This window comes from Centropristis striata, chromosome 23 (genome assembly GCF_030273125.1).
Source record: "Centropristis striata isolate RG_2023a ecotype Rhode Island chromosome 23, C.striata_1.0, whole genome shotgun sequence".
NCBI lineage: Eukaryota > Metazoa > Chordata > Actinopteri > Perciformes > Serranidae > Centropristis > Centropristis striata.
In genome coordinates this window covers 17,129,366-17,156,766 of record NC_081539.1, presented here as the reverse complement: position 1 = coordinate 17,156,766, position 27,401 = coordinate 17,129,366, and the positions used below count along the sequence as shown (strand labels likewise).

Here is a 27,401-nt window from a genome sequence, read left to right as displayed (position 1 = left end):
ATATTATCACACATCATTCTGCTTTAAAGCTTTGCAGGCATTTTCATTTCAACGTTCTCTGAGTTTAATTTGTCCATGTTTGAATGTGCAGACACGCAAGGAGTTTGAGGAGAAGGGGGAGTGGACAGTGCCAACCAAACACTCAGAAGACGGTCATTACAAGTTTAGCATGGACTTTCTGCGAGAGGCAGAAAATCACTGTGTGCTCCAGAGTCCCATCCCCATCACCTGTCCCGTACGGCTCATTCATGGGCTCAAAGATGAAGAGGTCCCCTGGCACATCTCCATGCAGGTTGCAGAACGCGTCCTCAGTCCTGATGTGGATATCATCCTCCGACGACATGGCCAGCACCGCATGACTGAGAGGGATGACATCAAGCTCATGGTCTACACTATCGATGATCTCATTGACAAGCTGACCACTATGGTCTGAGTAAAGGGATGGGCGAGCAAGCTTGAGAGGTTGCTGCGATAAGGAGAGAAGGACTGTTTACTGGGAAGTCAACCCTCAAGAAATTTACCAAATGGCATGTTTGTCTGCCAAATATGACATTTTATCCATCTCTGTTATTTCCCATCTCTGTTTCTTCATCTGTTTCATCATTTCAACATGCCGTTGCAGTGCAAACTATATTGAAAGGGAGCTTCCCTGCTAGCTGTTCCCTTATATCTTCAGGTTGCATTTGTATGTTTTTCAGGTTATTATACGGAGTGTTATGTTGGCCTTTGTTAGGTCCGCTGTTGCTGATGTCCCAGCCGCTGTTCTTACTGTTGACTGTTTTTCCCCTCCCTCATTACGTAGACACATAGTTTTCCTGTGCCTTTTTTAATCACTTTTCACCCATTTTGGCCAATAAAACCTCTGCACGCTAGAGTGCAGGTCTCAGTCTGTTACCACAACCAACACAACATCATCCGCTCATTAAAAATTACTCTCATCATGACTTAGAGAGTGCTGTTGATATTCAAATTCAAATGCAAACATAATATCTTAAGTTCTAAAAGTGTTTACAATTTCAGGAAATTGAGAGCTGAAATTCAGTTAAGTACTATTGAGAATGTTGCATATTAATGTTCATTTTAAGTGTCAAAATCAGATCCCAAACCAAATCACCACAATTACCAAACAGATAAAAGGAAGAAGCAAAATGAGCACATTTCTTTTACGCAAATCCAGATAGAGTAAACAGCAAAGATAAAAAATGAAACACAGTTTGCCAGGTAGTGAAGTATGTCAACACAGTGAGTCATAATTCTAATTAGTTAGTCAAAATTTTCATAGGCCACAGCCATGTGTGGTTTATTTTTGTTAAAAGAACATTCTGTTACATGACTCCCATACCTGTTGGCCTTTAGTCATAGAGAGGCCTGCTGAATGGAGTCACTGGACTGTTGATTATTAACATGTAATTGGCCACCAGATGCACTATGCTCAATGGCGCGAACCCAACCACTTAACTGTCTCGGGTTCACTTAACTGCAGCAGTGACCTTTAACTCGTGGGTGAGCTATGTAGTCAGTCATTTTTTGTGTCAAAACTAAAATCAAATCTCAGTTTATGGGAGCAGACAGCTATAATGCAAGCAGAAAAGCCTTGGTGGTGTTTTACTATGGGCACCCGTTGCGATAGTTTTTATATTCAGCATACCACAGATCATTGTTTACTAGGAAATGCTTTGTAATTAGTTGTTTAGCTGTGTAAAACCAGTCAGCGTACTTTACATATTGAGCCACAGCAATCTGCAAACCGCGTTTCCCATATTCGTAAACATTTATCCACCAAGAAAATAGCTCTCATCACATAAACTAAAAGACAGATGCTTTAACAAGCAATAAGCCTCAGTGTTTGCATTGTGTGAAAGCCAAACAAACAATAAGTCAGGAGGGAGACCAACCGGTTAAAGCAACTATTCTAACAAGATAACTTAAGCAAACATCCAGCTGCTCAGCTGCCATTGTGCAAGTCACTGAATCTTGCAGTTATGATGAAGTAAAATGGGTTTTTATATTGGATATAGTGTATTTAAGTCCAGTTTTGACCTCAAGTCACAGGAAAGTGTTTGAAAAGATAATTTAATGAATTTGGCTCCATCATGTGCCTTGGTTTGCTGGCGGTCACTTCATGCTGACTGAAGCTGAGCATGCACTGGCCACTGTCCGGAAGCGGTGTCATGTCGCATTCTGTGTTGAGAGTCTCTAGGGACCCCTCCTTGGGAGCTGGCATATAAAACGAGTGACCCGCCCCTCCCGGACAAATGAGATCCAGCCCGGCCCGACGCGCCTGTGCTGCGCTTCATGGATGCTTCAGCACTTCAGCATCCTCAGCCCTGCCCAGCTCAGCGGAATTAACACCGTGACTCGGACAAATCTGACCGCTCTTTGCAGACTCTTCAGTAAGTCTAGTCATTTATTTGATAAAACTGTTTTGAGTGCATGACATTTGGCATCATGTTTATGCAGCAGATTCAAGTGTCGCAGCTAGTGTGTGAGCTTTGCGCAGTTTGCGTTGGTAAAATGTTCATGTTTTTAAAAAGCTGCAGGATGCGTAGCAATGTAGTGTCGTATGGACGGCGGGACTTTATTTGAATTTCTGAATGTAATTGACAAAATTGCGACTTTCTTTTAATTAAACTGGCATAAATACGCACAATAACAGATGCAGTGAGGACAATGAACTGAAGTGTTAACACAAACGTTTAAATGCGGCACGAGAGGGCTGACGTAATTTAATTAAAGTGCCTCGCATGCTAAAAATAGAACTGTTGTATGACTGCATGTTTTGTACAAGAGCAAACTTTATCAAAATGCGTTTGATTATTTAATTCCCATCATGACGACTGAGTAGTGGAGGTCATACCTGAGGCATCAGCTCATGCAGCGCATCACTGCACACAGCGTGCCGGAAACTGGCTTGATTGTTACCATAGCAATGAGAGGGCTTGTCCCTGTCCGGGACAGAAGCCATGGACCACACCCTTTCTGCTACAGCCTCCAGAGATGTACGCCAGGGTGGTAGGCTGCTAAGGGAGATGTTAAAACCTTGCTTTTTGGCTTTTTCTTTAAAAATAAATAAATGAGATGGTTTATAATAGTGGTCTTTAGATTTTCATTGTTGTAAGGAGAAAAGCATTTTAACTTTAGAAAAAATAATCAGAATACAAATCAGAATACAACCATCACTAAAATTCACCACAGTGGGTATATTATAAGAACATTATGATGATCTTATTTTTGTGTCAGAATATTTTTGCAGTTTATATGTAGAGCTGCAACAATAGTTGACTATTTAATAAGTTGATTGACAGAAAATAATCCCCTACTATTTTGATAATAGATTCATTGTCCATGTCATTTTTATGCTAAAGCTGCAGAAAATGCTGTTTTCAGCCTCTGAAATATGGATTTCCTGCATTTATTTGTTTTATGTCATGTCAAAGTTTGTGCATTGTATGGTCAAAACAAGGCATTTAAAGACATCACCTTGAACATTTTTCACTATTTTCTGACATTTTATAGACCAAATGAATAATCAATTAATGGAGAAACTAACTGGCAGGTTAAGTGATAATGGAAATAAAAAATAATTGCAGCCCTATTTGTATTAGAATAATATTCTATTTCAGCTTCATGTGTACTGTTGGTTTTCCTCAGGGCTACTATACACTACATATATTTAAGTGCTGCGAGAGCTGCCATGGCGAACAGAGGGCCCAGCTATGGACTGAGCCGAGAGGTGCAGGAGAAGATCGAGCAGAAGTACGACCCGGACCTGGAGCAGCGGTTGGTGGACTGGATAGTTGCACAGTGCAGTGGAAACCTGGAGAAGCCACAGACGGGCAGGGAGAACTTCCAGAAATGGCTGATGGATGGAACAGTGAGTGGCTGCAGTACCTGGACCTAAAATAGAAGTTACCATTTAATTATTTAAACGACAACATAATAGAGCTCTGCCAGATTTAAAGGGCCCAGCGGAGCTAAAAGGGCTAAAATAAGCAACCAGATATACTGTGTTCTCAGTTATTTGTGAAAGCTTTACTAAATCATATTAGACTGCATTTAAGTTATTGAATTTGGTAAGTGGGATAATGGACCATTGTAATTATTCCTAGCTAAAAGAGGGGAACCACTAATAGTGTAGAAAGAGGACTGTGTTCTGTCTGACCTGAAAAAATATATATTTTATTGGCAAAGTAAATTATAATTTGCTATGTATTGTGGTATTTCCTTTGCAAATGTAGTATTTTGTACCAAGTCATTCTGGGAGCCTTTTCTGGAAAACTCCTCTGACTCCACCCTGAAAATGTTCTGTACTGTTAGTTTTATTACCAACTAATTATAAAATGTACCCTGCATGAAGCTGCAGTGTCTTCATGACACTCCAGCTGATTCTAATGTTAAAATATAATCTAGGGAAACACAGAGACATGGATTTCTGCACCAGCAAGTTACTCAACAGATAATAATATAATACAGCCACAAAACATGTTTCGTTTTCACTGAAAGAAATGCTTCTCACAATTAAAAAATTGCATCAGCTGTCACAATTAAATCCAAATGCATGTTTATACCCCTAACCTTTACCAAAATATTAATTTATATTGGAATAAAATGTAATTATTTTCATTGTACATTGCACAGCAAAATTTTCTGTGCAGCTCCTGAAACAATACCGATAGTATAGATAAAGAGATAATATAATAATGAAGATCAAAAGGGTAGTAATAAAAAGAAGTGGCATATTGGAAACATTTTTACATTGTGCTCACCTTTTATAGAGATGTGATTGCCCGTTATAAATAGTTATTTATAGTTAGTTGCACATTATATATAGGAATTGCAAAGATACAAAAGTAGCAATAAAAAGTAGTGGCATTTTCAGAAAAAAATAAATTGTGCAAAGTGCTATTCTACCTTACAAAAAATGGCATGTTGTATACAGTTATTGCACATTATATATAGTTTTTGTACAATTTGTTGGGAAAATGCTATTTCAGATTCAGTCTTGTGGTTTGTAGTGGTGATGTTGGGTTTTGTGGAGTTCAGTTCATTGATGGCCCTGGGGTCATCTGTATCTGTATGGCCTTTAAGCTTGACAAATAGGAGTGTTGGGCTGAACTAAAACTCTCAACTGTCATTTTTGTGCCTTTTGATATGATCAAATCAGATTTCTGACCTCCACTTTTCCAGATCCTCTGTAGGCTTATCAACAGCCTTTATCCGAGAGGTAAGGAGCCCATCAAGAAGATTCCAGAGACGCAGATGGCCTTTAAACAAATGGAGAAGATCTCTCAGTTCCTGCAAGCAGCTGAAGCTTATGGAGTCACAACCACTGACATATTTCAAACAGTGGACCTCTGGGAAGGTACTTTTTACCTCTGGTTACCTACGTTCCATCTACTGCTAGAGTGATATATTGTAATGCATAATACAATGACAATCAGTTTTCAATACATCATGATATTTTTGTTCTGGCTACAGGAAAGGACATGGCAGCAGTGCAAAGAACTCTGATGGCTCTGGGGAGCGTGGCTGTCACTAAGGACGATGGTCATTACAGAGGTGACCGAGAATGGTTTAACAGGTAAAGAGAAACCTCACTGTAACAGACCAGCTTCGCATTTTCATAACTACAAGCACAATTATTTTTCATGTGCCTCTACCTCATCTTGTGCCTGTATAGGAAAGCCCAGGGGTATCGACGAGAGTTCAGTCAAGAGCAGCTCCGCCAAGGTCAGAGTTTGATCGGCCTGCAGATGGGCAGCAACCGTGGGGCCTCCCAAGCTGGTATGACAGGCTACGGTATGCATCGTCAGATCATGTAGACCACTTCCTAACTAACCTGCTCCCCTGCTTCCAGACCTTATTTTCTACTAATACCACAAAACCTCCATATCCTCTGTAGCACCCGCCATGTTAACCTCAATTTCCCTGGAATTGCTGCTTTCCCAAACACAGTGTTCTATCTTAAAAAATGATGTCAAATTCTGTAGATTTTCTTTAATCTCTTCCTGTTCCTCTCTTCCCTTTAGCCATGTGCTGTTCCACCTCTAGCTTTACTTTCCATGTCTAAGTGATTACGTAATGAGGAAATCCTAGTCATTCAACATCCATTTAGTCTTGTAGAGAATAAAGATTAAAATCTGTATACAAAAGAAGCCATCAGTGTTATTCACATTTTGAATCAGAAATACTGTAAACCACTGTTACAGCATGCTTTATGGTATTTATTTATTTATTATATATGCATTTATTTATATGTGTCATTGTTTTAGGATGATCTGTTACTATGTAATATTTTTGCCTTAAACCTAATGGAACTCAATGACTTTCACTGTCTCTGCTGTCTGCTGTCAAGACTTGTTGCAGTATCCTCTGTAACCAAATCAACCTCACGTTGTGCCTGGTTGTGGGACTAAAGAGACGAGTTCCTGATAAACTGGCCTCAAATTATAAATGAGTTTCAATAATTCTGAGCCATGCCCTTGTTATTTGTTTGTTAGATTACATCTCTGTACGTGATGTGTCCATTTTGTGTCCATGCAAGTAAATGTGCAGCAGCCAACATGTATGACAGTGACGTTTCCATTTCTGGTGCCAGGTTAAGACATTGCTTGAATGTGCACTTTTATGTATTGTCATGTTTATATTTTTTAAATATATTTATATCTGGAGGCTCATGAAAAGAAGTATTGAAAAAATAAACTATGTGAACATATATCTGTGTCAGTCTGTGTCACTCACAAGCTGGAAATTCTGATAACCGGGAGGTCAGGGGTGTATGCTGAGTGTTGTGGGTGGTTTTCTTATCTTGGTTTTATGTTGCAGCCCCGCCTTTGCGCCCATCCCTCCAGTCTCTCCTCCCTGTACGCAATCTAATAAAAGGGAAGCAGCACAGCATGATGATTAGGTTGACAGTTCCTCCACGAGAAAGTCTTGATTCAATTCCGTGTGGCAGAAAATTTTTGCCTTGCAGAGTAACCTCGAGTAACATATTAAACCCCTTGCTGTTCCAGTAATGCTGTTAAATAACTGCTCTTACTTTTGTGAGAGTGTAGCAAAAACAAGAGCTACGAAAAATATGTCATAAAGGGTTTCTAAAACTCTATGTTGTACTGTTCTTTTGGAATAGCTGTGGCTCTCTTTTTCTTTTGGATAGCTTTTACAATGTTAACATTAAAATCAGTTTAGCATTTAGATAACATCTGAAGGACACTATCATTAAGATAAGCACAAACCTTTGTCTAAGGCAGCGAAGTTGGTCTTCGGATAAAAAAGGTCATGTTTTATGTCAGTGAGTCAGTTTATGAGGTCAATTGTTCCTGACTGTTGACATTTTAAAAACCACATATGAGCAAAGCATGCATGAATTAATCTTCTTTTTAACATCCAGTGCTTAAACACAGCCTATTACAATGCTGTCCTTTAAATGTTAGACAAAAACAACTGCCAATATTATTCTAAGGCGTCCATTCTTAATGCCATCTTTTTATTGTTCAATTTAAACTATGATATTCTGCCATGCAGACAGCATATGACCCTTTGTTTAAGTTTGTTTCATTGTATAGCACATGTGCAACTATGTGGCCTTTTGCATGTCTGGCCCTGACATACTGAACACTCTATGCTTATTATTAGCCTCAACTAGACTGGAGAAGAATCTAAAGGGGCACAGGTGATGGGTAACTGAAAGACTGAATGAGTAAGCCACAAACACAGCCGGACCAATGAAATGGCTCTGAGGACTGAGGTCACCCTTTGTACAAAGTTCTTGCCCAGCTTGTGTTTTCTTTGGTTGGCATGTTCGTTGTCTTTTGTTCCACTGTGCTCCCTTTGAGCATGCCTGTTTGAAAACCGTTTAATACAGTGTTCGCATATGAGTAGGGCATGAGGCAAATTATTCACTGGCTTTAACACCTTTAGTCTAAACGTTTTTGCATCGTTGGATATTGTTTTTGTTTTTTTATAGGTGCATCAATTACAATGTTGCAGATGAAGTTTAGAGTCATGCTCTTGCTCCTTTTATTGGCGGTCAGGTGTGTTGCACAGGAAACTGAAAATAAGGGCTGTGTTTGTGGACACCCTGGAATACCAGGGGACCCTGGACACAATGGTACACCTGGCAGAGACGGCCGAGATGGACTCAGAGGTGACAAAGGTGATCCAGGTAAGTGTAAGAGAGAACCTCTCCTTTAGAAATGCACTTTTTCATAAATGTCTTAAGCTTCAACTTCAAAATTTATACTAACAATCATTTATGAATCACTCATTAAAAGGTCAAGTAGGCTCTATTGGACCAGCTGGCAATGATGGCCACAAAGGAGACAAAGGGGAACTTGGTATGTATCTTCCAAATTAACTACAGCAAATCTGTAAAGTAACCTGTGTTGAAACAATAATATATATTTACCAGCTGTATTTGCACATCACAGTTTATTCACATATTTGTTGTACCTTATCTGGCTTTCTAGGATGTATGTAGTGAATAGTAAACACTGAGCATAGAATGTAAAAGGAGTGGGGATTATAGTGTTCTTGTCATTTACAGGTGCCGTTGGCCCGGCAGGGCTCAAAGGAAAAAGGGGAGACAATGGAGAACGGGGGCCTCCTGGGAAAATGGGGCCCCAAGGAGTCCAAGGGCCTATTGGCCTAAAAGGAAATAAGGGAGAGCTCGGGCTGCCTGGACCCAAAGGACCAACAGGAGATTTGGGGCCTCTTGGACCAGAGGGTCCCAAAGGGGAAATTGGCCTTCGAGGTGACAGAGGCATTCAGGGACCATTGGGACCTCCTGGCAGGCCAGGGTCTAAGGGGGAATTAGGTGTTCCTGGTCACAAAGGCAACATTGGTTATCGTGGTGAAAGAGGGTCTCGGGGAGAGAAAGGTGATCAGGGTGAGAAGGGAGATGCACTTGTTATCTCTAAAAGTGCATTCTCTGTGGGGCTCACAGCACAGAGCAAACTTCCAGCAGCGAATGCACCAATCCGGTTTGACAAGATAATTTACAACGAACAAAATCACTACGATCCACAAACAGGAAGATTCACATGCTCAGCAGCGGGGGCCTATTACTTTAACTACCACATCACCGTCTTCTCCAGAAACGTGAAGGTGGCTCTAGTGAAGAATGGTCTAAAGATGATCCACACCACGGATAACTACCAGAGCAGCGAGGATCAGGCAGCAGGGGGCGCTGTGCTGCACCTGGATGTGGGGGACAAGGTGTGGCTGCAGGTGGTTGGAGGAGAGCTGTTCAATGGGCTCTTCGCTGATGAAGATGATGACACCACCTTCTCTGGGTTCTTAATCTTTGGGTCTTAAATGAGGCATAATTTCTTTATAACTGCTAGGAAACATTTTTAATGAATAAAAATCAGTCAATAGAAATCAGCCTGCCTCTAAACGTTTTGTTGATGCTATAATGCATTGTGCAATGTAACAAAGTATTTTACTCAACTGCTGTACTCAGGCACAAATTTGAGGTATTTGAGTATTTCCTATGGTATTTCCATTTTATGTTACGTTAATAGTTCTACTTCAATATGTATTTAAAAGGAAACATTGTTGAGTACTGATTGCCTAGCTAATCAGGATTGTAAATGCAAACCATATGGCAGTCTTATAAAATACAATTCATTGTTATAAAAGTTCTGAATTAATACTGAAATTATTGATTAAAACACTCACAGGGACAGTTTCTCTGCATTATGAGTACTTTTATTTAAGTATTCTTTTCCTGATAATACATATTCTAGTTTAGTATAATCTAAGTGCAAGACTTTTACACTGTTGTAGGCTATTGGAATTTTAATAATCAGAATTACTACCACCACTGACATTGTATGTGCATTGTGTGGTTGAATCAGTTTTCTCTCATGATCTTGTAACATGTAAGTCTGCTGAAAGAAAGAGCATCAGCCTGTACATTAAAAAGAATACATTAAACAGTTGACAGGGAGGTGTGGTGTCTTCTTTTATTGTCACAAGTAAAAGTTACCCTAGCTTTGTGGGTTTATAGTCATGCTTGTTGTTTTGTTACAATACAGCATTCACTAAGCCATTCTTCCTCTGGTATTTGGGGATGGGCATGGACAACAGAAATACCCGAGACAATAATTGTCTTGGCATGATAAGATGACATGACACGTAGGAGACGCTGCAACACCAACTGGAAGGTCCAGTCTTTTTTTGTCTTCAAAGAAACAGCCGCAGGAAGTGAGGTGCAGCATTTTGTTTTTTTTTTCCTTCAATGAAGAACGCTCCACCGTGGGCGTGGCTTCGCCGTCACGGATTCATCTAATCGATTATGATTGGCTGTCAGACGAATGGCCATGCTGTGGTCAGCCAGTAACCTCGATCGTAACCTCTGGAAGCCCCGCCCCCTGGAAACACTGCAACAAGTGCATTAATGATGCTCGCCTGCTCAAGCCTCCAAGAAAGACCTCTTTGAACTGGAATCATCAGCGAAGTTTTGAGCTTTTCTTGAGCAACTTCGGGAGATATCGTATGACTCAGTATTTATTTTGGACACTTACTTGACTACCATCAGGTTTTGCCGGTCGGCGAAACCGAAATTAAGAACCGCAAAGGGTTGGGCAATTTAGAAGAACTTTATCAAGTAAGCTAGCTCAAGTTGCTAGCCCTGTGTGTCTGAAGAAGTCCGTCAGTCGTTTGTCTCAATATGTTGCGGGGTGACTAGTTAGTAGGTCCGGCGCACTTGTCGTGGTTTTTGTACCCGACATGTTTTTGCCAGACGACGACAAGTGCGAGGAAGCAAGTCGTCGGAGCTCAGAGAAACCCACTATGGCTAAACAACGAAAACAGCTGCTGTGTTGATGTGACAAAAAAGGTCAGGAGGACAACATCAGCGACTATGAGCTGGGTGAGCAAAAGTTTCATTCTCTGTTAACTGCGCAGTGACTGCTATTTGAATTCACAGATAGAATAATAATCGCTTTAAATTATTTATAATGTTCGTGTATCACATTACAGTTGCGGTGATTTTCCCTCTTGTGTTCTTGTTTGAAATGGGACCAGTGGGGGTTATTGTAGTGCATTACAGCCATGGTTGTTATAGTGATGTGGGAGATGCCAGGCTGTGCAGGGAGTTGGTGAAGGAGGGGTTGGGGGGGCCACCTACTACAAAGAGCTTTATGGCCGAAGAAAGTTAATTAATGCAGAAATAAATAAGCAGTTTGGCTCCGAGTTCTTTATGGGCTTAGACAACTACTCAGTGTAATCCCCATCCATAGCTCCTTGTTTGCTAATTCTGCTTCATTCTTAGCATACTAACTGAACTGCAACCATACAGTATACTCACAAGTGAATATCTCACTTTCATGGCTCCCAAGATAGACTTTTATACTAGAGATAAACAGTGGTAATAGTGTTAAAACTCCTGCACAGGCAAAAGTCCTCTGCTTTATAGGGATATATAAAGAAAATACTTTACAACAGTATTGAACCACAATATAATTTTAGACCAGGCTACTTTTTATTTCATACATAGTTGTAATTCTGCCTCATGAGCCACAAAATACAGCTCTTTTTCTGTAGTTTATAAATATATTCTAGATTTATTTCCTTGTTTCTACATTTCAGTCAATTGAGCAAGGAAGTAACATTAACCAGCCACTTTCACTGCTGTGACTCACCTCAGTTTCTGCCAGGGAAATGCTGTGCTCATTATAGACTCGAAGCATAAACCATTTCAAGCTCACAAACCAATAGTTAAGATTTTCTCAGATCCCTATGTAATATTATTGGATTTGTGCTCCTGAGAGGCTTTGTGTTTCCATGCTTTTCAAACGTTGATGAAGCACCTTTTTGGTTATTGTTGCCTTGCTGTCAGGTTACACTGTTGACTGTTGACAACGAGGCTCAGTGGTGTTTTGTCTTCTCTAAGCCTTGTGAACTGTGTGGTGTTATATTTCTGTCTGTCTGTCTCTATGACAGTACACGGTAGATCAGGTGAGTAAGTGGCTGCCTGTGTGAGAATTGGTGACACTCCCTGGTTCAGCCTGTACCTGCACTTCCCACGCTCTATAGAAAAGGGGCGTGGCGTCTCCCAATCTCCTTCTATCTCCAAGATCAAAAAATTGAGGAACTGGGTCATGGACAAATATGACACTTTACGCAGGAATCTGAAACGGTTGCACATGTGCTCACCTGAACCAGATGGACCTGTTGTCTATTTCAAAATCATGAAAGCACTTCTGACATTTCTTATGGATACTTGTTGTGGAATTTAGCCTTTCTCTCTTAATTTTCACTCTTAAAACATAGATTGCCCACTGCGGTCAAGTCCTGGTGGCCCATTTACAAGCTTTGTGTGTTTCAGTCAGTGCTGAATAGCCTAGTTGTCGGCCTGATTAGGCTATCATGTGTAGATGAAACCAGTCCTTAATACAGACTGGTAAAGCTCCGTTAATCAGATTATTACTGGGATGGATGGGGAATAGGCTATACACACAAAAACATGCACGCTCCCACTCCCACACACTCTTTCCTCACACAGTAGATTTCCTTCAAAGTTTTCTTGCTGACACTTTTAATCTTTTCTAGGAAGTAGGCTGTAAGGTCAAATAACAAGCATCAAGGCTAAAAAGATTTTAATATGGATTCAGATATTTGATACTGAATAATATGAAGTGTTTCTTAAGCTTGCCGAGCACTTGTACAATCGCAATCTCATTCACTTGAATGTCAAAATAGAGTGAACTTTATCTCTTGTACTGAACATATGTGCAGCTTATGTTTCACAGAACCCTAGTTACGCGCTCTGATTTAGCTAATCAGCCAATCTGCTTTCCTTTAAACATTATGCTGTGTTGTTTTAGAACATCCTAAAGGTATTGCTTCCACGCAGCTTTCATTCCTTGAGACAAATAGACGGCTGTCAAAGTGAACGCTTACAGTGGAATGGCGGTGTTGCTCCGGGGTGGTTGCGTCTGTCTCGTAGGTAAGCCAGAGAATGGAAAATGACAGGAAAGCTTACTTTCACTTGATACTCTCTGTCTGCTGGTTTTTCAATTTAATGCTCAGTTCATTTTGGACTAATGAGTTTTATCCTAGCCTCAGGCAGAACATACCTTTGCTGAGATGAACTATGGGTAGAGGGTCACTTACCACTGTGCATTTATGACTTCTTGCATAACTGCTTGGGTTTTCTAGCCAAACAGGAAGGGAGTCAATGATTTAAATGCCTTCCTCCCTGCCTAGCTCTGCGCCCGCATGAGTGCACGTGTGCTCACATGGACATGGGTCGTGCACTATGAGAAAGGATGCTCTAATTAATTGTGCATGTGTTTTTGGAGGGCATGCTTCTAGCCCTTGTATACATGTTTATGTATCTGGGTGAGTGTTCATCCTTGTCTCTGGGAGTCTAATCTGAGGCTGGCTCCAGCTGGCTGCCATGTGTGTGGGGGGGGACTCCTCCCTGAGCTCTTAATTAACTCTGGACCAGGGCCCCAGTGCACCGCTCCCATCCACAACACAGCAGGAGGAAGCCAGAGAGCAACAGAGATCCTGGTACGCAGATAGAGCAAAGATGATATAGGAGAGTTCAACATAGTAAAGGTGATCTGCATTCACAGACAGTAAGACGTAATATTAACCTATACGTAAGTAATATTTGTCTGGATGTTGCATATTATGCATAGCTGTGGACGTAGTAGATGCTTTTATTTTTTGTTGTCATTTCAGAAAATGTGGAGGATCATTATGCTTTTCCATACATAATTTTCCTGTATTGTGGACAGTATAAAAATACAGAGACTTGACTGAGTAGAAAGCAGTGCAGTATACATTTTTATATGTAATCTGTCAGGGTAAAGTCATGATTTAGTGGACTGCAGGTGTTGAATTTGTTATGTAAAATTGGTAGTTCTGGATTGTCAACAGACCTGGCATTTCAGCAGTAAAACAAGTTTGTCTACATCATAGCGAACATTATCATTAAGGTTGATGCATTCACTCTACACTAGAAATACAAAAGGGCTCATAAAGCCATCAGTTTTAAAGGGTACAGTTAAAAGTGACATAAAATAGCATACTGTAGAGTTATTGGGTTATAAAGCATATTGCATTTAAGGTGAAGCCTGTGTTGTCTTTTTGTGGAAGTCACCACCTGCACCAGCTTGGTTCTGACTTACAGCACTGCCAAGTATTAGTAGACGCCAACTGGCCTGTGACAGTTGGCGCCGAGTTAAGGGAGAAGGCAGAAAGGTGTTGAAGGATCGCACAGTTGTAGAATGGCTGATAGCACAACATGAGTATTCAAAACAAAACAAGCTACTTGAGCCTTAGAAATTCCTTCCCTATCTCCAATCTTTCAGCTCGGAAAAATAGATTGATCCCGTCTATTTTTCCAGTTGCTACTCAACGTGATTCTTCCATGGGCCGAGGAGGAGAAAGTACAAGAAGACAATTCAGCATAGCTTTGAAAGCAGCACATTGTTCACGAGGGGTGTTTACTGTCTGTCAGCAGCGGTGCTTGGCAGTGGTGGCTCTGTGTTTACATAAGTGTTGGGTGTGATGGAGCGAGCTGGTTGAAGTGACAGCAGATTCCACAGAGAGTTTGACTGAGAAAGCCCATCTGCTGCTGAACACGCATGAGGACGGGAGGGATGGGAACGTTCCAGGATCCCTGCATGTGTACATAGCAGACAGTACAAGCAACACTGCCTTCAAAACCTTAAAAAATACTTTCAGTTGGGGCTTAGGGCTGAGTGATGCTGACAAAACCATAAAAGTTGTTTTTTTTTGTTGAATACCCGACAATAATAAGAATATATTGGGGTTGACTATTTGTGTTGTTAAGAGACAGGGTGATATGGCCAAAATATTTTATTCCAATATAAGTAATTTAATATCTCAATAACGATATATGTCACGATATATGTCACGATAAAGCACGCTTTCTGGTATTTTAATAAATAGTCAATATGAAAAAAACACCCAGTTAAGCCTATTTTCGTATTCTGTGTCAGAAAACCTGCACCTTTTTTGGTTTATTCCAGCTTCACTCCTACAGTATGTGTAAGGATTAGAACATAAATTATGTAAATATTGTCATAACTAAGTTTAACTGCTGGGTTTTCCACCTTGTAATAGAAAGGATATCAACAAATAAAGTAAACTAAATAGTGAATATATTGATCATTCATAACCTTATACTTAATCTATAAGTATCTAATATGTAAGACTAAGTATTTTTGCTGTATTATATGATCCTAATAACCAAAATCTGAGATGATATCTTGCCTGACACCATGATATCTTTATTGCAACCACATAGCATCCTAGTCTGTAAGATTGGGTCGTATTCGGTGGACTATTCTGAAATATGGCAGATTAGCTGAACTATTCTCACTTTTCTTAATGCAGGGATATTGTGAAGGAAAATCTGCAATGTGTAAATTTAAAAAAATGTTGTAATAGAGCCACAATTTCTTTCTAGGTCTGGAACAGTATATGGGATGATGCATTTTATAGGCAAACAATATATTGTATCATCTTTTTACTGTAGTCTCTATAGCCTAGTCATTTGATAGTTTTTTTTTTTGTAGGTCAGTTTGCAGTTTTTGTGGTCTTTTAAACACCAGTCAGAACTGTTGGATTCAGTCATAAAAGAATGTGTAAAGTGTGACTTTTTAAACACGACATGAGGCTTTTTTCACGCAAGACATGTTGACACGTCACAGCAGGAAAAGCACTTGTCTAAATAATGAACTGAATGATGCCTGAATTCCAGTTAGCTTCAGTTTCTGGGTCCTCATATTGTGCATGCTGACTCAATGTCATGGTTTACTGGAACACTTGAATAGAACCATAGACTAGTTCAGGTCATTCCTAACACCTGTGCTTCTCCTAGTAAGCTCAATGTACCCTGTGAAAAGTCCTTTTAGTTCATTCATGAATCCTATACAGACAAAAACTGAAGACTCTCCATTCCACTCCAAAGAGTTAAACTATGTTAACTGATTTGAGGACCACACAACCCTCCCCCTCACCGTCACCTCATCATCTACGTAATCTGGAGAAAACTGGGCAATTTATTGCATTAATCACAATGGATTAGCAAGTTTCATTGCTTAGTCACGCTCACAAAGCTCCACTTCAAAGGCTCCGCTGCATTTACCACTGCCCTGAATCACACACACACCAGCGTAAAGCTGAACTTAGCACAACACCACCCCAACCTGGGCCTCAGCTCTCCTTGGACATTGAAATACAGCACCAAGGACAAATGCACGTAGTGTTCTCAGTGAAAGATGTCTTACTCCTCTGGACCCTGTGCACACTGAGGGATATGTGTGTCTTTCCCTTTATACTCTCTGTCCCTCCTCTTTCATGTACAAACACAGAGGACACTGTAGTGTCAATGCACAATAGTTAATTATCATGCACCCATCCCCTTAAGCATACTGTATATTCTTCTCAGGAATGCATTTCCACTGCTTTCTCTGAATAACATCTTACAGTAAAAATATTTGTATAGCTGCTAGGATTAGTTAAATATCTAAATATCTTTGGATTTTGGTCTGACAAAAAAAACATTTAAAGACATCACCTTGGGCTTTTAAAATAGTTAGAAATATCCATCCTAGTTTGTCAGACATTTCATAGACCAAATAATTTATCAAAGCAATAAAAGCAAACAAATATTTTTCAGATATCAGATAAAAGCAAATCAGACAACTCCATATAACTATTTGGAGCTTAACTCTAACTATTCAAAAATTAATCTCTTGTTTGTTTTTACAGGCAGAACAACAGGACAGGGTCTTGTCCACAAGTGAAGAGACTCTCCCGTGTCTACCCAACTCTAAAGCTGACCCGCTGATCCGAAGCCGACCCCTCAGTGATATATACCCATTCCACAGTCATGCTGACAGAAGTGTGGTCCCATCTCTGCTGTCTGGGTGTGGTGCCCAAGTACAGCCAGTGACTGCAGGTCCTGAAGAAAACAGATTGAATGGCATCAACTCCTCCGCCTGGTCCAACCCTGTCATAGGTCAGCCTGAAGGAAAGCCTTACTCCTCAAGAATTATGAGGCTTTTTTCTAACTCGAGAAAGGGCCCTGTCCCTGCTAACAGTCCAACCCCTGACACTCCTAACTCAACCCCCAGCAACGACAACAACAGCGCCCCTCAGAACTGGTCAGGACTTTCAGGAATGGGTGTTGTGGACTCCTTCAAGAAGCTCCGCTCCTCTGTGCTCCAGGGTATACAGAGTAGAGGGGCAGTCACCCACGATGAAAAAAATAACCCATTAATTCATGAGATGGCTAATGGCACAGGTGTGGTCAACATTGACCCTTCTGATGCAACAGATCATTTAAAGTTTGTAGAAGGATACAGTGTGTCTAATGGAAATTTTACTAGCCAAAAGTTGGCTGCGATGAGCCAGTATGGATCAGATGTTGATGACTTTGATGATGAGGAAAATGATGAAGGAGATGGTCTGACGCGCAACTCACGACTTTCGAGGAGTATCAGGAGAGCGTACGGAGCAGGACGCATCTCTTTACTCGACACAGGGAATAGAAGACTAGCAAGAACAAGCACAACTGACGCTGCAGACGATCAGAGACAGGATCAGAAATCCAAGGTCAATGTCCAAACAAAGAACATAAATGAGAGCACAAATGTGAAAGTGCTGAACAGACTGAGCAAAAGTGCAGAAAATCTTCACATATTTAAAGCACCTTTCAGACGCAAAGCCCCATCTCCAGGACCTCCTTTGCCTCAGGAGGACCACCAGAGGACTAGCACGCCAAATGGGACACGAAACATTCAGAGGACAGCCAGCGCCTCCTCAGTGGACCTCCGGGGGCATGCTGCTAGCCAAAGGAAGAGCCCTGTCATGACCAAGGGGCCGATGCTAAAGCTAGTAGGCAGCATGACTGACCTGACTGTCCGACGCAGGCAAAGTCCCTCGCCCAGCCCAACCACTCCCTCTCCCCTTTCACCACTGACCCGTCTTCATGACGACTACTCCCGACGTGTGCCTTGCCTAACAACCAGTGAGCGACAGCGCCGGCCCTCGCCCGTCAGAGCCCGGGTCATGTCTGTCGAACGCACCCCTATGGTTTCTCTACAGCCTGAATGCGATGTGAACCCCCAGCAGCACCAGGTCCTTATCAATCAGGTTTCTGTGGAGGCCCCGGAGGGAACAGAACAGACTTCACATGGTCTCTCTGTTCATTATGAGCCAACAAGTGGTTCTAAACAGCCAGCAGAATATGATTCATCTCCTCTCAGCCAGAAAGAGCCTTCCCAACAACAAGAACAGACTGAAGTCAACGTGCTATCAAATGAGGTAAGGGAGGAAATCATGTGTGTAAAGATGACAGGGGTTTGATGTGAAATATTTAATTTTTCTTGGCACATTATGTATATAGTAATGTTTCTGTTAGCAGTCAGTATTGCTCCAACTGTTTCTTCTTGGCACAGGAGATGCAGATGATACAATGCAGGACGTGTGAAAGAAAATAATGATGACATCAAGCTAGGGTGTTATCTTTATGCAAACTGGCGTCTTTGATCAAGAAGCTTTTCACTGCTTACAGATAGATAAAATGTACAGCAGCTGGAAGACAACAAAGCTGCACAAGTTTTACACTATCACACATTTGCAGCAGGTTTATCATAGACTTTGAAACATGGGATTGGAAATCATTAGATCATAGGCTTTCTGTAAAGAGGAAGGAAGTACTGAAAGACAGAGGGAAGATCTAGGCTGCGGTGGAATAGTGCTTTTTTCTTGGAAGGTTGATAACTGAGTGAAGTGACCCAGAAATATCAAGGTGGCTGATAAGAGATGGTCAAATTCTCTAAGCGCTAAGGAAAGGTGCTTCATTGCTTCCTTTCTTATCTCCTGCGGATAGGGGAGATAAAGATGCCCCACAGTTCCCTGCTGCAGTAACATTTAAAGCAAGCATGGATGTATTATAGAACTAGATATGGTGGTGCTGCTCAGCCTTGAAGCTAATTTTTCCAGTGGTCACTCGCAGTATTACAGCGAAAAAAATGTTTTTCTCCATAGGCCAAAATAGTAAAAGAGATGTGTTAAACTGCAGGATACCTCAAGACTGAGAAAAGCTAAATTACGACTCCTTTCAATATTAATTTTTAATCCTAATAAGGTTTTTGTTGGTGAAACATAGCGAGAAAAGAGATTTTAAAGTCTTTAAACTTTTTGTTGTATGTGCCAGGCAAGCAATTCTCATTGGATTGAATAAACACCATCTCTGGGTCCAAGTATCCAAATCCTGTATACATCCATGAAAGCGAACTTATTGGGATTCATGCTGATAAATATAAGTGATCAACCATTTTGGCTCACTTTTGAGACTAGTAGAATATCTTTTCTTATTCCAATTCCAACCTTGGTACTAAAGTAATATTTTTCAACTCGTTGGTAACGCACAAGTCAAAGTATCTAGCATGCACTTTCAGATCAAAGTCAAGGAAAAGTGTTTAAGAAAAAACATAGGATGTCATTTTTTTAGTATTCAACAACAGTCTTTATGTCTTCCTTTATAATCTAGACTACAAGATCATTAATGGATGCCAGTCTTCCAGCTGAGGGCATTGGCCCTTGTCTTAGGAAATGAAGCATCACTTCTCAACGAAGTGATTTTTTTTTATGAAGTGATCTTTGTATCTGGCATGATTCTAACCCGCTGCGATAAGTTCTCATGTCAATGTGCTGCTTGTCAGTATTGTACTCGTATGATAAAAAAAGAGCTGTGTGTGAATGTGTGTGTGTCCAAAGTCCCCTTGGGTGTCAAATAAATAATGACGTAGGCATAAATCGTTCTTCACTGTCAGCTGTGTATGATGTACTGACTTCTGCTGCAGCAGGGTCACATGCTGAAGCCAGCCGTGCTGTGCTACCAGGCACAGTGAAGGAGCAGAGTTAATGATTAGGCTTTGTTTATGATTAGTGGCCCTTGCGCAAAACAGCTCCATAGTCCCGTTGCTGTGGGAGGGGTAGGCAGCAATGAGGGAGTACAGCCCCTGCCTCACGTCTCCTCCTTCCCTCTAGCTGAAGCCAAGTCGATCAAAGTCCAGCAGCATGGACGCTGAGCTTCGGAAAAGCTAGCAGCACCACCAGGTAGACAGGACCAAAAACACACTGTTACAGTGAAATGTGTTTTTGTCTAAGAGGAGGATTTTGCCTTTGAAGATGAACCAGGAAAATCTGATTTGTTTGCTTTAGAAATCAAGTGGCTTTTACTGGCCTCAAAAAAAAATAGGGACTTGGCCTTGGGGACACAGGCCAGTCTGTGTTTGTGTGTGTTTCACAATGGTGCTAGTCCACTGCGTGCCTTTCCAGTGTATATGCCGGGGACCGGACCCAGATCGAGAGAACCAAGAGGTGAGGTTTGATATCACTGGCTGACTAACAGACTTAGAACAACAATTTCCAAACGAGTAACCATTAGCCAATATTTGACCGTTGAGTATACAATACCTGCCGACATGCATACAGAACGATAACATTTAATTGTGGAATATTTGTGGAATTTCTGTTGCAGTTCTTGTTTGAACTTGATAAGCCCTGGTGTTCATTATGTGGAGCCAATCACTGTGAGAACTTGAAATCTTTCACATGATAATAAAGTTTCTCATGAGAATTGTGATGAAGTTCATTGAATTGGTTTCACACTGACTCTTGTGGTTCTGCACTGACATCCAACCAAGAAGACCGTTTCTTCTAGTTGGAGCTTTTATGACAGCACCATTTTGCTCTGTTTCTGATTAACAGATGTTCTTTACAGCAAACAATGTGTTCTACATCTCTGAGCATTGCAGATCATTACACAAGGGAAAATCAATATCATTGTCATTATTAAACTTTGAACTATCTCCTTTTGACCCCCAGGCAACAACAAACCAACAAGGGCAAGAAGAACTTCTCCAAACAGAAGAAGCCTCTCCAACAACCAGCAGCACCCCTCCTGTTACTCCAACAAGCCTTTCGGAGTCACCCACATCACCCACATCACCCACAGATGGATCCACGGAAACCTCCTCAGTCAAGCCCAGGCGAAGGAGCGGGCGGCCCAGACCTCGTCCCATCTCTGACTACGGGCAGCTCATTTCCAGGAAGCACTCCATTCCAGAGGAAGTTGCAGAACTGCATTCAGAGGAAAGGACAGCAAATACATCACTGCATAAAGACTGCAGTGGTAATGATGACCGTGGGAATGGAGAGAGCCCAGAGAACTGCAGTGTTAACGGAGACATTCAAGGCATGAAACAGCGTCCAATCTCAGTGATAGGAGTTGTGGATCTGTTATCACCTGATGCTGAGGAGAAAGACGACCGCCTTCCTTCTGTAAGCTTTTACAGTTACAGTGTAGACCTACTAAAAGGGAAAGGGTTTAGATGAATTCCCATCTACTGTTTATAAACTGGAAATGTGGGTTTATACAGTCATTATAATAACTTCTGTGAGGACTGAAGCCTCACTTCAGGCTGGTCTAGTGAAGGTATCCAAATAACAAAATGAGCACTTATAATACTATATGTAAGAAAACAAAAGCTACGATCAGAATGGTATGCTTTTTCTTTTTACTTTTATTATGCGCTTACAAAATATGTACTGTTGCATGCATACAATTGGGATACTACTTCATCATCGTATCGTGCCTTGAACTTTGACCCTCGGGCTCATATATATATATATATATATATATATATATATATATATATATATATATATATATAGAGGATTGTGGGTAAGAATAGCCAGAAAAGCATGCTGGCTTGCATACTGCAAATTGCGATTGGATGCAGTAAGACAGCCTGAAACTTTTGGCATACTGCATTTGACATACTATGTACTGGGGAATAATAAATCTTTTTCTGAAATACTAAATCCTGATTAAAAGGCCACCGCCACCATGGTGGCCTGTCACTCGGGGTAGAGACGGAGCAAAGGAGATCCATTGCGCTGTGTATGCTTAGATTGTCATGAATTTGGTCTTGGTCTAGCTCAAATTAAGAAACTAGGGTGCTGTCCAGGTGCAGGTTGCCGATATAGGTGTGCGTGCATATGTCAGATCCACCCTCTCGTCCAAAATACTTATCTTGAGGCTTTCAGGTGTTGTTGTTTTTTGCTGCAAAAAAAGCATGCTGATTAGTTTGTTTTTTTAAAGGAAAAAATGCAAAGCAGCTTCTGATTATTAAGTCTCTCAGAGTAAAAAAAACACAAAAAGTTCAATTCCAAGTGGTATTTTCAAAACATAATGTCTCGCTTTTTAATGTTTGAGCTAAATATTGATGATTTTTTTAATTAAATAACAATAAATGAGCAATTTTTAAACTGTAAAAAAACAAGGAGCTGGGCCATCCCCTTAGCTCAGGAGTTAAATGCACCAACAATGATCCTTGAATTAGAATACTTTCAGGGTTTTTTTCCGTTTCTGCTGTCTGTAATCGGGCTTAAAATAAAAAATACTTTTCAGGAGAAAAAAAAAAGACAGGAGGTCCAATAATCATTAATCTTGGTTATCAAAGCTATCTGTCAAGAAGTTGCAGGCTTTATTTCTGTGTGACATAGACTCAGCAGGTAGGTGGTGAAAGCCTGAGAAAGTGAGCTCTCTCTAAATCCCAGGATGGTTCTTGTTGTCTCTTCTGTGCAGCCCCTGTCGCGACCGCCCATCCCCTCCCACCAGGTTCCCCCCTACAGAGCGGTGTCTGCCAGGTTTCGCCCGTCCACCCTCTCCCAGAGCACCCCCATCGGACTGGATCGTGTTGGACGGCGTAAGCTCCACAGAGTGCTCAGTGGTGAGAACTGGGGTTGTTGTTGGTCACACATTTTGCAGTGTGTGGGAAAGCTGAGTCTGGGAATGTCAATAAGTGTGTTGGAGGAAAATGTTGGTGTGGAGCCAGGTGTGGGTGCACCAGCATCTGTGGCTTATTTTTTGGATTATTTACATCTTGGTAGAATGTTTTGCGCTCCATACATTCTTTTAAATCTCTGTATATCTGTTGCAGATGGTGTGTCTGAGTGCTCGGCGACACTTGATGACAGCGTGAGTGAGGAGGAGGAGGGCAGCTTTGATGAGCTCACTGATGTCACGCCCTACCTCCAGCCAGGGGTGGAGCTCTCTGTGCTCAACGAGGTAAGGAGGGAAACTTGTCATGTCGCAACACTCACAAACATCTTTCCAAAGATGTGAATTTATGACACAACATTTATCTTGTTGTGTGCGAGCCTCGTGAACAGCCATGTGAAAATGTTTTTGTGTGTGTTTTCAAGATGTTCAGCTGCAGCTACGCAAAACCGACAACCACTGCAGTGTCCACAAGTCTAGACATAATCTTACATGTAAGACATGGTCTTAGCCTGCATGTAATTGTTTCTTTATCTTATCTGTGTGTGCTACTCAGTGGATAAGCTCCGGCCACACAGTGTATGCTGAGGCTCTCTGGGACCATGTGACCATGGAGGAGCAGGAGCTGGCCTTCAAGGCTGGAGATGTTATCCGTGTCCTGGAAGCCTCTCATAAGGACTGGTGGTGGGGAAGGGGGGCTGACAGGGAGGCCTGGTTCCCTTCCAGCTTTGTGAGGGTAAGTGGACTTCCTGACCTATGTGTCCAGCACATGTTTGCTCTCTAGCAGCACAGAAAAGACCCGTAAACTGGCTTAGCTCCAAACAAACCTCAGCAGCCCTCTTAATAGTGTGTGTAGACAGGTTCAAACCTCAGACGTTCAGTGGGTTTCTGTGGTAACCAAAGCTGATTGACAGTTAAGTCTTAATTAGGCAGCCTGTTGTAACCATGGTGAGGCTATTTGATTGGCAGATGGCTGTCTGCTGTGTAATTGCTTGTAGCTGAAACAATGTTGCCAAACAAGAGCTGGTTAATGTTGTTACCAAAGTGATGTGGAGGTTTTTTGTAGTTTAAGTAGTTATTGTTCTCCCTTTTTCATAAGATGGAAAGTTTCATTCATGCCTATTTGCACATTTTTACATACTTATTTATTGCAGTTGAGGGTCACCTGTGGTTGTTGTCTAAGAAGCACAAGAAGCGTTACTGCACTGCCTATTTCTCACCTCAGATGTTTTCAGAAACATTTTTGAGTGTACTGCTTAGCTGTAAGATGAGTTTGGCTGGTGGGCGGGGCTTAGTTTGCTTGCTTTCAACATGGCGGCCAGGTCACAAACGTTCTCATTTTTCAGCTAAACCATACACTGAAATCTGTTTCTGAAAACATTTGAAACAAGATATTGGCAATGCAGTTCAGTATTGCAATTTATGTTTGATTAGCACCGCTTAGTTTGACAGTCTGACCCTAATTCATGAGCAGTGATTAACACGGCATTAGAGACTCCTCAGCTCTGGTTGTTTTTTTTATCCTTATTTTTCTCCTTATAAGGGAGCTATGGAATCTTGCAAATGGCATAAGGAGCACTAGGAGGAGGCTGAGCCACCTGCTCACAGTTTTAGCAAATAAGTTATTTTTATAGAAGTTACTGCATCTTGAAGCACAAAAATATGTCAAAGGCCATATTTATGATTGATTGGGCTCCATTATGTTTGGTGGATGTGTGTTTTAGGTACGGGTGAACCAGGAGGATTCGAGTGCAGAAAGTGTGGAAAGTGTAGCGGACCAGGAAGATCCAACTCCCAGAGACACACACAGCGCTCAGCACAAGGAGCAGATGAGAACGAATGTGGTTCAGGAGATCATGAATACTGAGCGCATCTACATCAAGCACCTGAAAGACATCTGTGATGTATGAGCCTCAATATTTCAATCTAAAGCTGCTGCTTCTGTTATATATGTCCTTTTATTAAATCCAGACCATCTAGCACCTCCTGTTGGCCAGTGTTTGAACTGTTTTCATACTTGCTGTCAATGTACTCAGCATTCTGGTTTTGTGTAACTTTCAGGGTTACATCCGTCAGTGCCGTAAACACCCGGACATGTTCACTGAGCTGCAGCTGCAGACCATCTTCAGCAACATAGAGGACATCTACAGGTTTCAGAGGCAGTTTCTCAGAGACCTGGAGAAAAAGTACAACAAAGACCAACCACATCTCAGTGAAATCGGCTCTTGTTTTCTCTTGCAGGTAGCAGACACACACAAATCCTTCCCTAATTCACTTAATCACTGTGTAACTCCTTTATTTACCCGATTCAGCGATTCTAAATTGAAATTGAATGTTTCTCTTTTTTTTAAAGGGAGAGGGCTTTTCCATCTACTCAGACTACTGTAACACTCATCCAGCAGCCTGTGGTGAGCTGCAGCGCCTCATGAAGTCGGGCAAATATAAGCATTTCTTCGAGGCCTGCCGGCTCCTCCAGCAGATGATCGACATTTCCATTGCAGGTTTTTTGCTCACGCCCGTCCAGAAGATCTGCAAGTACCCCCTGCAGCTGGGAGAACTGCTTAAGTACACCCCCAAAGACCACAGGTACTCATCTGGAAACGTATAACTTCAGTATTTATACTACTCTTTTTCTACTTGCACTTATTGTACAATTTGAGCATCTTTACATTACAATCAAGCAAAGAGCATCATCCATCATTTACTAATTAAATATCCATCAATGGTCCATTCACTCACTTACCTTTTTTTAAAACAAATTCATGGTTTGATTATTTAATATATGTCGGTAACAATAGCCAGAAAAGCATGCTGGCTAATATGAGGGAAAAAAAGAGAAAGGAAATATCAAAAAGCCTTTTATTATAATGGCTAAGTCAATTAAAAAGCCCCAACATGTTTCGCCCACTGTAGATCTTCATCAGGGGTTTAAAATGGCAAGGACATACAGTGGTTGAAGCTTATTGGCTTGTCATGTTTTCCCTCTTTTTCTCCTGGTTTGATTATTTTTCTTTTCCATGATTGAAATTGAAGTGATGTGTTACTAAAAATGGAAATGTCCTTTCTATCAATTTTTATGTGTAAGGTGAACCATACGCTCACTGTTACTTTGCTGATTTATTGCAGTGACTACAGCGGAGTGAGCAAAGCCTATGAGGCTATGAAGAATGTTGCCAGTCTGATAAATGAGAGGAAGAGACGGCTGGAGAGTGTTGACACCATCGCTCACTGGCAGGTGGCCATTCTACACTGGGAGGTGATGATGACTAATCAATATTCTGCTGGTTATTAGTTAAAAGAAGCCTGTATGCCTTGCCAAACTTCTGTCAAGTATATTGGAGATATTGTTTACATTTTTTGACTCTGGCAATGTGGTGCTGCAGGGCCCTGACGTGCTGGAACGCAGCTCGGAGCTGATCCACTCTGGTGAGCTGACTCGAGCTGTGCGACAAGGCAAAATGCAACAGCGCAGCTTCTTCCTGTTCGACCACCAGCTGGTCTTCTGTAAAAAGGACGTCCTGCGCAGAGACCTGCTCCACTACCGTGGACGGCTGGATATGGACCAGACCGAGGTGGTGGACGTGCCCGACGGGCGGGACCTGGACCTGGGCCTGACCCTAAGGAATGCTCTGCGTCTGCGCAACGCCTCCACCTTGGAGTTTGTGTGTGTGCTGTGCTGCAGGAAGGCCCAGGACAAGCAGAGGTGGTTACAGGCGTTTGCCAAGGAGAGACACAGAGTCAAGGAAGACCAAGAGATGGGTGAGTCGTGCTAAATTCCTTTCATTCATGACGCATAACGCCCACTGTGGGTAGATGTCAAATAAGAGGTGATGGGGTTAAAAGATTGTTTGAAGAAGAGGTGGTTTGAAATATTTTGACATGAAGGTGTATTTGTGTGTTTTTCCTGGCAGGAATGGAGATTAGTGAAGAGCAAAGAAAACAGGCCATTGTTAATGCCAGAAGAGCCAAACAGAAGAAGAGCAAATGTAAGAAAACCTTTAGCTTCACGTCATTTAACTATTCTTCATTTCAAGTCTATCACATCTTATCTTAATTTTGCTTTCTTTTTGTTTTGCCTCTTCACCTTTTAGCCATTGGTTACTCTGGTTCTGTCCCACCACACCACCAAAACCTTCACCCACTTCACCAGCGCCACATCACCATTCCAACCAGCGTGCCTCAGCAGCAGGTCTTTTCGTTGGCCGAGCCCCCAAAACGAAAGCCTTATCACCTGTTGTACAGCATCACCCGCAACGCCTTTTTCAGGAAATGAGGCTTTGCTCTTTTTTTCTCCCTGTGAATGTTCATAGCACGCCCAAACCGTCCTGAAGACTCAAAGAACACTTTATTTTTTCCCTGTATTTTTCTTCCTGTGAATGTACCGTTTTGTTTTTGTGCCTCATGTCTCTTTCTCTGTGTGTTTTATTCTTGTTGCCTCATGAAGTTAAGTACCTACAATTTGGAAGGGGCATGACGAAAGTGTTAAAATACTGACTGTCCATTTTGTTGGTGTGTTAAAGATGCTGCTCACACAAGAGACTCCCAACCCTTT

The 27,401-nt window shown here is 41.5% G+C and overlaps 3 protein-coding genes across 4 annotated transcripts; all 3 read left to right on the top strand.

The window, feature by feature from the left end:
* The first annotated feature begins 432 nt into the window (after positions 1 to 432).
* tagln3b (transgelin 3b) lies at positions 433 to 6,477 on the top strand. 2 transcript variants are annotated; one of them, XM_059326498.1, is made up of 5 exons: positions 433 to 2,393; positions 3,652 to 3,874; positions 5,188 to 5,362; positions 5,479 to 5,581; positions 5,681 to 6,477. In XM_059326498.1, exons 2-5 carry the CDS (start codon positions 3,695 to 3,697, stop codon positions 5,820 to 5,822), a joined length of 600 nt encoding a protein of 199 aa, XP_059182481.1. In that variant the 5' UTR covers positions 433 to 2,393; positions 3,652 to 3,694; the 3' UTR covers positions 5,823 to 6,477. The 2 variants fall into 2 exon arrangements, with proteins under 2 accessions (XP_059182481.1, XP_059182482.1); XM_059326499.1 differs by lacking the exon at positions 433 to 2,393 and having other exon boundaries at positions 2,411 to 3,874.
* Positions 6,478 to 7,980: 1,503 nt separating this feature from the next.
* c1qtnf9 (C1q and TNF related 9) lies at positions 7,981 to 9,833 on the top strand. Its single transcript, XM_059327255.1, has 3 exons — positions 7,981 to 8,164; positions 8,274 to 8,336; positions 8,546 to 9,833. The coding sequence occupies exons 1-3, from the start codon at positions 7,981 to 7,983 to the stop codon at positions 9,313 to 9,315; spliced, it is 1,017 nt and encodes a 338-aa protein (XP_059183238.1). The 3' UTR covers positions 9,316 to 9,833.
* Positions 9,834 to 10,385: 552 nt separating this feature from the next.
* On the top strand, positions 10,386 to 27,261 carry spata13 (spermatogenesis associated 13). Its single transcript, XM_059326814.1, has 13 exons — positions 10,386 to 10,876; positions 16,762 to 18,318; positions 20,890 to 21,345; positions 22,655 to 22,799; positions 23,010 to 23,137; positions 23,406 to 23,585; positions 24,574 to 24,753; positions 24,911 to 25,090; positions 25,203 to 25,435; positions 25,976 to 26,105; positions 26,233 to 26,608; positions 26,761 to 26,835; positions 26,941 to 27,261. The coding sequence occupies exons 1-13, from the start codon at positions 10,868 to 10,870 to the stop codon at positions 27,120 to 27,122; spliced, it is 3,831 nt and encodes a 1,276-aa protein (XP_059182797.1). The 5' UTR covers positions 10,386 to 10,867; the 3' UTR covers positions 27,123 to 27,261.
* The last annotated feature ends 140 nt before the right edge of the window (positions 27,262 to 27,401 follow it).